Source organism: Cebus imitator, unplaced genomic scaffold (genome assembly GCF_001604975.1).
Source record: "Cebus imitator isolate Cc_AM_T3 unplaced genomic scaffold, Cebus_imitator-1.0 Scaffold7, whole genome shotgun sequence".
Lineage (NCBI taxonomy): Eukaryota > Metazoa > Chordata > Mammalia > Primates > Cebidae > Cebus > Cebus imitator.
In genome coordinates this window covers 11,227,438-11,241,905 of record NW_016107322.1, presented here as the reverse complement: position 1 = coordinate 11,241,905, position 14,468 = coordinate 11,227,438, and the positions used below count along the sequence as shown (strand labels likewise).

General features: G+C 32.8%; 1 protein-coding gene across 6 annotated transcripts in view; it reads left to right on the top strand.

The window, feature by feature from the left end:
* Positions 1-14,468, top strand: part of ROBO1 (roundabout guidance receptor 1) — a 1,110,926-nt gene that overhangs the window by 148,415 nt on the left and 948,043 nt on the right. For all 6 annotated transcript variants that reach the window (XM_017539966.2, XM_017539955.2, XM_017539921.2 and 3 more), the window contains exon 2: positions 4,259-4,395. In XM_017539966.2, coding sequence (XP_017395455.1) covers positions 4,308-4,395 — 88 coding nt within the window. In that variant the 5' untranslated portion in view covers positions 4,259-4,307. The remainder of the gene's footprint in view (positions 1-4,258; positions 4,396-14,468) is intronic.

Below are 14,468 nucleotides of genomic sequence, written 5' to 3'. Positions count from 1 at the left end.
TCTTATCAAGTTTTCCATTTCCTAGCTTGAGATTTTGGAAACACTGTGTACCACTGCATGCCTGCTAGAATAGTCACAACCTAGAACACTGATAACACCAGCTGATAGCAAGGATGTTGAGCAACAGGAACTCTTATTCATTACTAGTGGAAAGGCAAATGGTGTAGCCACTTAGAATGACAATTTGAAAGTTTCTTGCAACAATAAGTTTTGTCTTACCATATAATTGAGCAATCACATGATTTTTATTTACCCAGATGTGTTTAAAACAGCTCCACACAAAAACCTGCATATGGGTATTTATACCAGCTTTATTCATAATCACCATAATTTGGAAGAACTCCAGATGTCCTTCAATAGGTAAATGGAAAACAAACCATTGTACATCCAGACAAGGGAATGTTATTCAGTGCTGAAAAGACATTACCTGTCAAGACATGAAAAGAAAAAAACATGGAGGAAACTTAAATGTATATTGATTATTAAGTGTACGTCATATGTGGCCAATTTTAAAAGGCTGCATACTTTATGGTTGCACCTATATGACATTTCAAGAAAGGCAGAACTATGGAGATAAAAAGAGATCAGTGGTTTCTAGGACTTAGGAAGGGGGAGGGATGTAGATGAAGTACATAGGATTTTGTGGCCAGTGAAACTATTCTGTGTAATACTATGATATTTGCCATTTGTCATACACATTTGTTCAAACCCATAAAATGCACAGCATCAAGAGTAAACCTTAATGTAAACTATGGACTTTGGATGATAATGGTGTGTTAATGTAGGCTGATCAGTTTTAACAAATGCACCATTCTGGTGGGAGTTGTCAATGGGGGAGGCTATGCAAGGGCAGGGAATGAAATCGTGTAAGAGCCAGAAGTTAAAGATAAACCTCTGTGTCTTCCACTCAGTTTTGCTCTAAACCTAAAGCCACTGTAAAAAGTAAAATCTATTAAAACCAAACCAAAACTTCAAATTACTGAAGTGATATGTGTACAATAGCTAATAATGCAACTCCCATTTCTGATTTGTAATTTCTGATTTGTGGGTATTACCTTAAAAATCATATTATGTTCTTAGCCACTTACTACATACGTTCACAGAACTGGTCCTGGATAATGAAAATGTATTTGAGGAAAATTAATCATAAAACCTTACAAATATTCAAAATACTGTCTGCCTGTTGCATAATATAACTTGGGGGAATTCAATCAATTATAAGTATTTGTACTTTCAGGTTTATTTTCTTATGATGATTGCATTCATTTTAAAGTGAAAATGTGCATGTTTGATTTGGCTCTTTATTTTATCAATATCTGCCTGCTACAAACAAGCTATAAGTAACTATTAATAAACAACAGATAAATGTAATTAGCCACAGACATTAAAATCTCATTTTTAATAAATATATTATAAAATATCATTTAACAAATGTAACCATTCTAAATTTTAATTACTATGCTAGTCATAAATATCCTTAAGATTCATACACATTTTTATTTACATCAAGAGCTAAGATACAACTGCATATACACATTTAAGAAATCAGAGGTCTAGGGTTTATTCCAAACAGGACTCTATGTCTAGGACACTCAGTAATCAATTGGAAAAGGAATCTGAGAAACTCCTTAGGCAAGCAGAAACCAAGAAGATAGGGCAACTATTACATCAAAATGCAGCCAAGGAGAAATGACCAGTATCCAGTATACTTACACATTTTCTGTGGAGAAACAAATCATGTATACTTCACTGAGGAATGTGATCATAAGCCAAAACATTCAATGGATAACCCAGTAAAAGCGCTTTTGGACAAACTAACAACTGCATAGTATGGATAAAAGAGTAAAAATATTCATCTAGGTTTTAATGTAGGTATATAATATCAGTGATGAGTGATAAGGTAGGATAAGGAGAGTTACAAGAACATTAGCCCCAAGACAAAGAAGTCAGGCAATAAATATGAAAGTACAGTAACCAAGTATATTTTCTGAGGCAAGGTTCTAACTCAGATCGAAGTTGCTTACAGACAATTTTCGAGACAGGAAATAATCCCTAAATATCTCAAGTAAAGTCAGGTGATTGTAGCTGTCTTGATAGAGGATTAGACACCTTTGTTGGAGGAAAACTTGGCAATTACCTCTGCATTGATAAGTCATAAAATAAGTACAGCTCAAATCAAATAGACAAAATAGCTATGTCCAGTTAATGGACAGTAATAAATTAGTAACCTCTTTTCACTTTGTTATTCTGAGTGTCACAAAAATAAATGTTAGAACTTCACTGGGAAGGACAAATTACTTTTCATATAGTACTAGATTTGTTTATCTATTTTTTACTAAATAGTAAAAATATTCTTAAAAGATTAAGTCCTTCTACTTCCCAACTGTCAAATCTAAAATTTGCCAAGTACACTTGTATATTCCAACCAGAGTTATCTTCTATATTATTCATATCATATTATCAGTTTTTAAAAATACATATTTTATTGCGTTTAAGGTTTTGGGGTACATGTGAAGAACATTTAAGATTGTTGCCTAGGTACACACATGTCAATGTAGTTTTCTGCCTTCCTCCCCATCACCTATATATGGCATTTCTCCCCATGCAATTCCTCCCCAACTCCTCACCCCCTGCTGTCCCTCCCCTGTATCCCTCCCACAGACCCCAGTATGTGATGCTCCCCTCCCTGTGTCCATGGGCTCTTATTGTTCAACACCCACCTGTGAGTGAGAACATGCAGTGTTTGGTTTTCTGTTCTTGTGTCAGTTGGCTGAGAATGATGGTTTCTAGGTTCATCTGTGTCCCTACAAAGGACATGAACTCATCGTTTTTTTATGGCTACATAGTATTCCATGGTGTATATGTGCCACATTTTCCCTGTCCAGTCTGTCATCGATGGGCATTTGGGTTAGTTCTAAGTCTTTGCTATTGTAAACAGTGCTGTAATGAACATTCGTGTGCATGTGTCCGTATAATAGAACACTTTATAATCCTTTGGATATATACCCAGTGATGGAATTGCTGGGTTAAATGGAATTTCTATTTCTAGGTCCTTGAGGAATCACCACACTGTCTTCCACAATGGTTGAACTAATTTATACTCCCACCAACAGTGTAAAAGTGTTCCTATTTCTCCACATCCTCTCCAGCATCTGTTGTCTCCAGACTTTTTAATGATCACCATTCTAACTGGCGTGAGATGGTATCTCAATGTAGTTTTGATTTGCAGATCATATTATCTATTATTAAAATATGCAGTAGCTCTTCATTACCTACATTACATATCCCATTTTATAAGCTCCCAATTACATTACTTTTTGGCAAACCCCATCATCCAGCCAAACAACTACTCTCCTTAGGAGTAGCCTAAAGGTATCATCATATCATGGGAATATATCTGTATCTACCTATCTATGATAAAATTTGTATATAAATAAACATACCACAGAATTTATGTATATGCATACCATCTTTGAAAATTTGGTTATTTTGTCCTCTCTAAATATTGTTTTATTTTCCACTTACTAGATATTATCTCCTATCTTAAAATGCCACTTCTTCCATATAAGCTTGGTCAATTGTCCCTGGCAAAATTAACCAGTCATCTATATTGCTATCATTTGTTATTATCTTGTAAAAGCCCTCAATTATTGTGAGCTTTGTTGCTTACAGGATGCTATCTTGTGTTTCCCTGTCATATTCAGAATAGACTACCTAATAACTTTTAAAAATCTGTTTGTGAATTCACATAATTAAGGTAGCTTCAAGGTGTCTATGCACCTGAGTGAAGAGCAACTTTGTGGTTTTGTTTTCTGCTATATACCCAAAGCAGCATAGTGCTTGACTCATTATAAAGAGTTTGTAAGTATTTATTTAATGAATGATTAACTTCAGAGTTTTCTAAATGTGATGAGGGTGTTCCAATTAAATTGGTGGAAAATCAAAGTAAAATTCGTTTATCTGACTTATCTGGCATCCTTAAAATTAGAGAAAGCCAAGGAATCATTTGTGATTAATATCTGACTTGCAAATGAGTTTTCAAAATTAATAAATACCACATTTGTTCAGTATGATGAAATATCTGCATAATTCATTCAATTACGTAATAATTTTAATTATGTTCCATCATTTCAAAAAATAACATTTCAAACCTATTTGAACTGCAATGTTTCACAAAATATTTTCACATTCTCTTTCCCTCAACATAAATAACTGTTAAAAAAATATTAATTTTGTTGTTGCTTTATTATCTCCCTAGATAACACATATCTATCACTGGCTGGGTGTAATGCAAGCAAGGGACAAAGATGAAATGGAAACATGCTCCTTTTTTGGTCATAATATCACTCCTCAGCTTATCCCCAAATCACCTGCTTCTGGCCCAGCTTATCCCAGGTAAGTGCCATGCATTTGTTTCATCAACACTTAACCAGTATTCCTTATTTGCTTTAAATTCACTTTTTATTGTGTGTGTTATGAATCAAATTTGTTCATTTTCTTTGCAACTTGTAAGTCCGTGTGAATGTCTTCTTGAGTATGAGTGCTGATCAATTTCAGGGATCGAATTATTATTCTTGAATAGAGAGTACTTTATTAATTCCCAAGAGGAACAGAACGTTGAGAAATACTCACTGTGCTGAGACGTGTAAGGAGTGTTATATTAACTAAGTGAATTAGAGTGGCAGAAGTAAAATTACAGAAAGGAAAAGATGCACAAAGAAAACCTAAGCTACAATGCATGTCAGTACCATAGAAAAGGAACATCAGAAAAGTGAAACATGGAAAACTGACATTTCTTAGAGTAGTAACATGTTAATTAACAGGCCGAACAATGTAAGAATAAAAGTGCACCATGGTGCTGTGTTGCTACCATAATTACCACTGTATAGATACAGCTTAAGTATAATTCTCCTTAAACTGTATGGCCAACTGATAACTCCTACAGGTCAAAAAATTTAGTCCATGATGTCATTGTTGAGCAGGATATCAAAATTTAAAATTGTTAAGTGAAGTTTGAACTACGTTTGATTGAACTACACAAATGATTCCTTGGTTTTCTCTACTTTTAAGGATGCCAGATAAGTCAGATAAATGAATTTTACTTTGATTTTGCACCAATTTAGTTGGAACTACTATCGAGTGGAAGAAGGAATGTATGTATGAGTATATATGGTGGGAAGGTACAAGGTTTATCTAGGTAATAAAAAATATTACCTTTTTATTCAAAAGGATATTGTGTAATTTTAGAGAAGACAAATCAACTTGAACACCTAGGTGCAAAATCTGTCAAACCTCTGTGATTACTATTTTACATGCAAATACTTCTAATGTATATGACTTCATTGTCTAATATAATATGTAAATTGGTTACAAAGGTGATAGTTTGGTCATCAGTTAATTAAAAAATACACCACACAAATTGATTACTCAGGGCCCATTGAAGGCAACACTTTCTTAAAAAGAAATAAAGGTAACCCCAAATGGTATGCGTACAGTTAGATGCCCTCTTTTTTCAGGACTACAGAGTTCAAGAATCATTTCAAAGTAATTTCCCTGTCAAAAGAAATATGCTGTTAGCTTTTCAAAAAGAACACCTGCAGAGCGGAAGTCATTTTCATAACTGCCTTCATCTAGGAGCACTGGCTCCAGGCAAGGGAGAAAATCTTCCGAAAGAACTCATTGGCCTTAGAATGTCCCCTCCTTCCCATTAATCTCAGAATGTAGAGAAGTCTTGATTCTTCTAATTGTTTTTCTAGCTTTAATATGTTTGTTAGATACCTTGAATCTGGATTGAATTGAGCATATCTCAGAGGAAGCAAAAACTTTGAAGGCAAAAAATCAGTGTCTTTTTTAAAACAAAACATCGTTTCTTATTCAACTGATTCATTTCTTTGAAGAAAACAAAATCTGCTTCATCAGACATGTATTTCTAATAATAAACAATCAGATGAAAAAATATAACATGCTTCTAAAAAGATAAGGAGAATTTTATATTCTGTAGTACTTGGCTCCATGAGTTAGCATTAGCCAAGATGTCTACAGGAACAAGATTTCTCAGGGTACAAAAAAAAAGGATCAATTAAAACACTGGCACAATGCAGATTATTTTATTACCACATCAATGAAATAGTTTTTACTTCAAGCTGTGGCTAGGTAACTTGGTGTAATTAAATATTAAAATACTTGAACATAATGTCTGGAATTGATTTATTGCCCCATTCAGGTTTTTTTTTTCATTTTTATTTTGTCTCCCTGTATAATACATTTTTAAAACTGCTGTTATGCTTCATAACATTGTATATGAAACGGTTGGTATATGAGAAAGTAAACAAATTACCTGTATATAGTAAATCAAGAAATACTCTTATTGTTGAAAATAAATTGGTTTAGAGGAAAGGAATGATGAAGAAATAGATTCTAAGAATAATTGGGCTTTGCCAACCATTCGAATTGTTGCTTGCATTGCATGTTGAGCCCATTAAAACCCACCTCCTTTTTATTAGAACCACTGGATAACCACTGGTAGATATTTTTCATGTTAATTTACTTCATCTCTAATTCACAAATGAAATACATTCTTAAACCAAGTAAGGTTATCTCTTTATACGGGCTGTTTCTGGACTATGCCTCATCATGACTTAATATCTGCTAGAAAAGTATACATTTTAAACATCTACCTTTTATGGCCAAAGGTGTCAGGAAGGCAATGAAAAGCAAGTGTTAAATGACATGTTGTTAAAGCATACATTTTACATATAGTGGAATTGAACTAGAAATTTTTAAAAACCTTCATGGTAAAAAAATAAAGTTCAATTCTAGGTTTATATTGCAATGTTTTAAATGAAAATACATCAAGGAAAACCCACAGGGTTGTATTTCTATTTGAATAAATCAGACAGGCCACTTTAAAGTTAGACATGATTTATTTTTTCCCCTCCATTCTCTAAATGTGCAGCAGTGTTGTCCTTCATTAAAGGTGCAGGTGCTGACTGGGTTATTTCCTTGTCCCTGGCTCATGTCAACAAGCCTTGAGTGTGAAATTTTCTGAAATGATTTACTGCTTATCTGCCCCACCCATCCATTGACCACCACTTTATTATCTTGTTATTTTATCCCAGGAAAGAGAATTGAAAATAGCTGTTAACCAAGTCTGAATCATCCATAAATAAATTATAAATTGTGGAAAAAAAAATCCTCATGCAAAATTTTAGAAGTTACAACAAATGTGTACATACAACCCCCACATATTTCTAAGTTTTGTTTTTGTGTTAGTTTTTGTATGCTCAATACATTTTGAATAGACTTCAGGATTAACTTCATATTTTTTAAAAATCTTCTTTATAATGTGAACACAAATTGAAATTAAATAAATTCCAGAAGTCTTAATGTAATAGAAAGAATCTTTAGGAATTTCTTTTGGGATACTTTATTTAACAAGTATGTTGCATGCATGCGTCTTACAAAGTTTATGATTCACAGGTATATTGTTTTCCAATATTTGCGATTAGTTTCTATGGCAAAGTAACTATGGACAATGATTAGGAAAGTGTATGTCCTTTAAAACCTATAGAGATTGCTTGTTCATAGGCAAGAGTTTAATTTTTTAATTGCACTAACGGTTTAGAAAGTCAGTTATTTTTAAAAAAACATAGTTACCATTATTGCATCAAATGTTGCTATAAAAGTACTTAAATGTTCTTAACTCTTAAATTATGCATTGATAGAGGTATTTATTATACACAAAAGTAATCTGACTTTACATGCTACTTGACAAATTTGTCTGACTAGGAAATTGTCTCTCAACATGTTTTTCATGATTTGCTTTTTCAGAAGCACCAGAGATGTTTCTTAAAAATAAAGATTCCTAGGGCTAATGGCACAATCACTGAAATAAAGAGCTTGGGTTTGAAGCCCAGGGATCTGCAGTTTTACAAGTACCTATAAATTACCTAACAGGCAGAAAATTTGAGAACCTCTGCCTTAGGTGGTTGAGTTGATTTGGTTTTAATGTTGAGTACACTTAAAGAATGTTTATTCTCTGAGGACATATTTTCATGAGGAAGGGAAAAAGTTATTTGGAGATCTTTGTTTTCTATATTGCAAGGATTTGGAGAAGCAGATTTGGTGCCACTACTGGTTTTTTTTGCTTTGGTTTTGCTTATTTTTTTGCTATCTTCATCTCAGAGTAATATTTCTAGATTGAAAAACATAATAGATCCTATTGGATGAAAGGCATTAGCTCAATACAGAAAGCAGATCAGTGAAAATTAACCTATATTATTGAAACTGACTTTACAAAATTCTAAGTTAAGTTTCACTAGTGGGTACAATTCCCCCTACATTTTGTCCAAGCCTTAGTAAAACCTTAAACCAGACATTAAGTAGTTGGGAATTTATAATAAAGTAGAATAATATGTTAATTAGGTAAATATTCTATAAAAGGAAGCTAAAAACCATGGCTGCATTATGACTTACAGAAGCCTTAGACAATTTTTCCTTTATGGACCCATTTTAAAATAAAATCATCTTAAAAGTACGTCGATATCAACATGACTTATACCCAAATGTGACGCCTAAAACCATTAGTCACTACGAATAAAATGTAACAAAAACTTACCTTTACACATTTCTGTAAACTACATAGAAGAAAACCATAACATAAGAGAAACCAAATATTCTCTGAATGTTACTTTTTATCGTTCAATTTGAACAATAATAATGGACTTACCCAGTTCAAAAAGCTGTCAGATGGGTGTTCTCTTGCTGATGGCTCACTTGATACTGACATGCTGTGTTTCCTGTCCTCTATCCTTCTGCAAAGTTTAATGAGCTAGTGCCAGGTGTGGGCTAATGGATCCCATGAAAGAGATCTGCTGCTTGTGGTGCTTAGCAAAGGTTGCAGAGGGCTCATCCCTAATCACATTGCATGCCTATGTGTTTGTTTATGTGTATGTGCATATACACACATACACATACACACACGCATGTGCCTACAAATCGTGAAGGTCTCTTATTACATACTCAGGATATTTATCTACTGTTAAACTCCTGTGATTGGATGCATTTATTTTCCCTCCACTCTGCCCATTGATTTAGTAATCGATCATAATGTCAATCATTTTTGAAATACCTGAGCAAGCACTTTCTTCCTTTTTTTTTTTTTCTGTTGTTTTTTGTTTGTGTCTTTGTTTGTTTTGTTCGAGAAAATAAAACTCCCCCGAAGATGAGAAATGGAAGTCAGTTAGTCAGTTCCCATTTATTTGTGTTTTGCACAAAACTGCTCAACAGTACCTTAGGGATATGTCCAGGTAAAAGTATCTGTGTGTGTGTGTGTATCTATGTAATATATGCATGTATGATATATCTATTAATATATGCATACATATATGCTCACATATAGATAAAATAAGTTAATCTTGGCTCAGACTCTATTCATTCAACAATGTGAAGTAATGAAACAGACTGTATTGGTGTGAAGGCCAAGTTGAGAGCTTATTTGAATTAATTTCTAAATTGTTAGCAATAAATTTATAAATACATAGATTTGTAAAAAAAATGACAGAATGTTTTATCTTTTCAGTTACTTTTTCCTTCGTTTTGTTTTGGGTTTTGTTATATTCAGCTTGAACGATAAACCACTATACCTTGGCAATAACTAAAGTCAATATAAATGTTCTTTAGATAAGGTAATGCTCTGCTCCAAAAGATGCATTCTTCTGTTTTAAATTTACATCTCATATAATGCCCAGCTAAGTGCTCATGCAATTCACAGTTGTTAAAATTACTTATGTAGTTGATTGCTGCAGTGATTATTTTGTTTAGGTCAAGAGTATGCTCATACATCATTTGTATTTCCTATGCTAATGTGGATATATTTTTTAAAAAACACCAGTACATGAATGTTACCAAATGTCTCTTAATTGATGCTAAATTTTCTTTAAATCAATATTACTATTATATTACAACTTTATAGGTATTCAAGAAAGATTTAAGATCTTTTCCAAATGTGTGTGTTTATATTTGGTTTCTTAATGGTCTCATCATTTTCTTTTTCCATAAGAAGAAATATATTTTAAAGATATTTCTCCAGAATTCATGAGTAAATAAGCAGAGATTATATTTATCTGCTGTATTATGGCCCTTTATTAAGACTCAGTTTTTTAGAAAGAAAAACCATAATTTGTAGTTTATATGAACCTAGGACATAGTTCCTCAAATATTAATATTGGAAGCTAATCGTGATGGCATATGTGAAAGTCAATGTCCTCACATTCTTTTTACCCTTAAGAATAGATATGATGTCAATAAATTAATTAATTCAAATTTAATAACCAAATAATAATCTTAATATCTATTAACTAAAAACTTAATCACTATTAAAAAAAAAACTGTAATCAGAATAGGAGCACCATGTTAATTAGAAAGATGACTATCCAAAAGTATTTTATAGAGGGAAAGCATACATGTTAGCAAAGATGAGGTGTTGTCTTAGATGTTATTAGGACTTTTTGCAAAATGTGCGCTAGGGTCCAGAGTAAAAACTTGAGGAAGGCGTGAAAGACTTCACAGATCTGGTAAACAAGCATATAATAAACCACTGAAACACTCATTTTAATTAGGCGTCTAATAAATAGCTTGCTGTTTATTACACTATAGCTTTAGGAGTTTTACAAGGTTGAAAAGGGGTGAGTAGGAAAGAGAATCCCTGGCTCATGCCAAGGTGCAGATCTGAATGTATAGGGTGAGCTCTTATTTGGTTTGGTAGAAAGTAAAGATATATATTGAAAAGTGTTTGGAAATGTTCTCAGAAAGAGACAAAGTTCCAGTCTGGAGGAGTCTATGTACTTGGCTGGGCAGCTTTATCTTTAATAGATCAGCTTTATCTGATCAATAGAAAGGAATGAGAGAGTTTAAAGGAGAGTAACCAAATACTATTATATTTCAGAATAGTAATTCAAGTAGAAAAGAGGTAAATACAATTTGTTTATTTTATTAATTCAACAAATGTTTATTTAAGACTGACTGTTGCAAATTTCTCTTGTAAACTTCGGGGAGATCCTGTCAATGAGATAGTCTTTCCTGGTGTCTTCTTTTGTTCTCCTTCTCTGTGGATGAAAGCTATTAAAAAACAAATTACACATTGAATTGACTAATGACAATAAATTATTATTATTATAGAAAACACAAAAGAAAACTTCTGGAGTTACTCAGATAGGTTCTCGATAACTGAAAGAGTAAGGGGTAGCTAAAAATTCACTGAATGTTAGTTGATGAATGAATATATAAGAAGAATTTGCAGAAAAAATACATGGCAACATTTGAATGGGACAATAGAGATGAAAAAGGAATAGCAGGATATAAATATCCTAGATTATAAATTATATCATATTAGATTCTAAATAGCAAATAGAAAATATGAGCACAGTAGTTATAGGACTTCCATTTAATTTTAAAACCAGTATTTTGTTTATGTTTCCCAATTAACTTAAATTCATAGTACACTGAAAATGCTACTTAAACTTACCATGTACAGATCGATAAATGTATGCATATGTATATATTGTTTACTTTGTTCCTTGTATAGATACACTGGTAGAATTTTCTAGACAACCAAGTTAAAAGTAATACTCATAAGAATAATATTACAACCAAACTGGAATAAATGACTATAAAAATATTTGTTTTTTATATATATACAATTTGTTCTTTCAATGTAAATATGTTACTCAATATTTGCACCCTATATTTGTTTTTTAAAACAGTAATTTTTAAAAATAAAGATGTATATTGAAAAATGTTTGAAAATGTTCTCAGAAAGTGACAAAGTTTAAATCTGAAGGAGCCCAATGTATTTGACTGGGTAGCTTTATCTGTAATCTCTGGTCAATAGGAAGGAATGATTCCTTCCTATCACATAGAATTATAGAATCTTTGAACTTTTACTTAAATATGTACACACATGTGCGTGTTTATATGTATAAATATGTGTGTGGTATTACAGATGATTGAAATTCTATCAGTAGAAGTGGCAAGCCTTGAAAGAGAACAAATACTTAAGGGGGAAAAATATAGTGTGTTCGTTACTTTCTAGAGACTATCAATCAGTTGAAGATGAGATCTTAATAACTAGAGAAATTGCCAGCTGTACTTTGGTACTCTGTCTCTTTATTAGCCTTGGTCTTCGAATGTGAAGCTTTATTTAATTGTTTAAGTAGATGGAAGCAAACTAACAGACACATCAGCCGCAAGACACTCAATGAAGAAACTCGTATTTGTAATCTAGCTGTAGAAGCCAGGACTATCCTATTTTGATGATATGGCCTTTGTGATGAACCCGGATAGAAAAACACCATGTGCCACACGGTCAACCTAATTAAGCCATCAGAATGCATTGCAGCAAACAGAGTGCCTCATATGGACGGGTATAAGTAATTTTTTTCCTCTATTACTTGGTTAATAGAAAGAGGTGCTAACTTAGATTATGACTGATGGAGGCTATATGGTACAGCTGTTGTAATTGTGCCTAAGGGTAGAGAAAGTCCTGGTTTAAAAAAAAAAAAGACCAAACAAAACAAAAACAGAAACAAACTCTCTATTTGCCTGAGACACTGTCATTACTTCATTCAGTTATTCTCCCTAGATTTCCTAGTGAGCTTTCATTTATTCCCCTTTCTCTCATTACTTGTGTTCTGCCTCTTGCCACATGCATGTATCCTTTGTTATGTAAACAAACAAAACCTGTGCCATGATTTCACATGGAAGAATTGCTTTGGAAAAGGCTTCCTTTATTGAATCAATAATTCATAAGTAAAATGAATATCCTTGACTATTAAAATAAGAAATATATATTAAAAAGTTGACATGAGAAGAAGTTGAATGCATGGGGCTTGAAAATATGAAAACATATTGTAACTGGCCTTCTCCCCAAGAGTATCCACTGCAAATTCTGAAGGATGTGACCATATATATATATATATATATATATATATATATAGTGACACATACATATATAGACAGTCACAATATATGAGTGTGTGCATGTGCATATACATTAAGTATATGTGTATATATTTAAATTCATATATGTATAAAACAGTATTTGTGTTTTCAATTTAAATTATTTGTATACATCTAGTAAATATATATAAGCAATATAAAGTAACAAATTTTCTCTTAAAAGGAGGATAAGATTATTAATTTATGTATTGAGACAGAGTCTTGCTCTGTTGCCTAAGCTGGAGTGCAGTGATGTGATCTCAGCTCACTACAACCTTCGCCTCCTGAGTTCAAGGGTCCAAGCAATTCTCGTGCCTCCGCCTCCCTAGTAGCTGGAATTATAGATAGGCACCCCCACACCTGCTAATTTTTGCGTTTTTAGTAGGGATAGGGTTTCACCATGTTGGCCAGGTTGGACTCATCCTACCCTCATGTGATCCACCCACTTAGGCCTCCCAAAGTGCTGTGATTACAAGCATGAGCCACTAAGCCTGGCTGGGATAAGATTTATTAAGACATGACATTTTTCCATCAGTGTTAATAGTCATTCTCTGAATGAGCAGGTTACTAGGGTGACGTATCTACACAAATGACTGAATTCCTTATATATGAAAATAACTTTATAGGATATATAAAATAATGTCTCATTTTTCCATTGAAATGGCCTTTCAACTTTATTTTAATATTTTATGTTCTTTAGGTTCTTAGTTTGACACACAATTCAAACAGAGGCATACAAGCATAGCATCACTGTTAAAATAAACTGGAATTAGGAGCTAGGGCATCCCCTGTGTTGCTGCTCTTGTCCATGAGGTATCATTGCTGACTGAAGTCATAAGCTTTCCTCATAACTTTATTACTCTAATCACTTTTTCCTCTTTCATTGCACATTTTATTTCCTTTCTTGCCTTTTTTTTTTCCTAATATAATGAGAAATTCAGGCTTCTAGATAGTTACTATATAAAAAGATGTATTACTTCTCTTTAATAATTTATGTAGCTGATTTCATGTTCTTTTAATAAACTGAATATGAGGCAAATATAAGGCAACAATGATTGTAAGATGCATCATTATGTATGGCCAAGAAAATAATATAACTGCTAATTAACGCATGATACACCAGAAGTTAAGGATAGTTGTATGCAGTACATTAATCAGACCAATCTTTCATTGCTTTGAAGTTTCTTTCATCCTTTTCAAAAGAGTTGGCAATTACTCTTGCATCTAGTTTGGCAGATCACAACTCTTTTGAAATTTCTCAGGAAATAGATACTTCCTTCTACCTAAGAGTGTCTTTCTTAAGTAGGATAATTTCTACTTCACAAGAACATATAAATTTGTGTCCATCCCTTGAACAATAAACATTTCTTTCACAAATGCCAAATCTAAGCCTGAAATTTGGTTTCTAAGCTTCAAATAACAATAACATTTGCTGACAATTTTCAATTACACTGGAATTGTGTAATGCATTT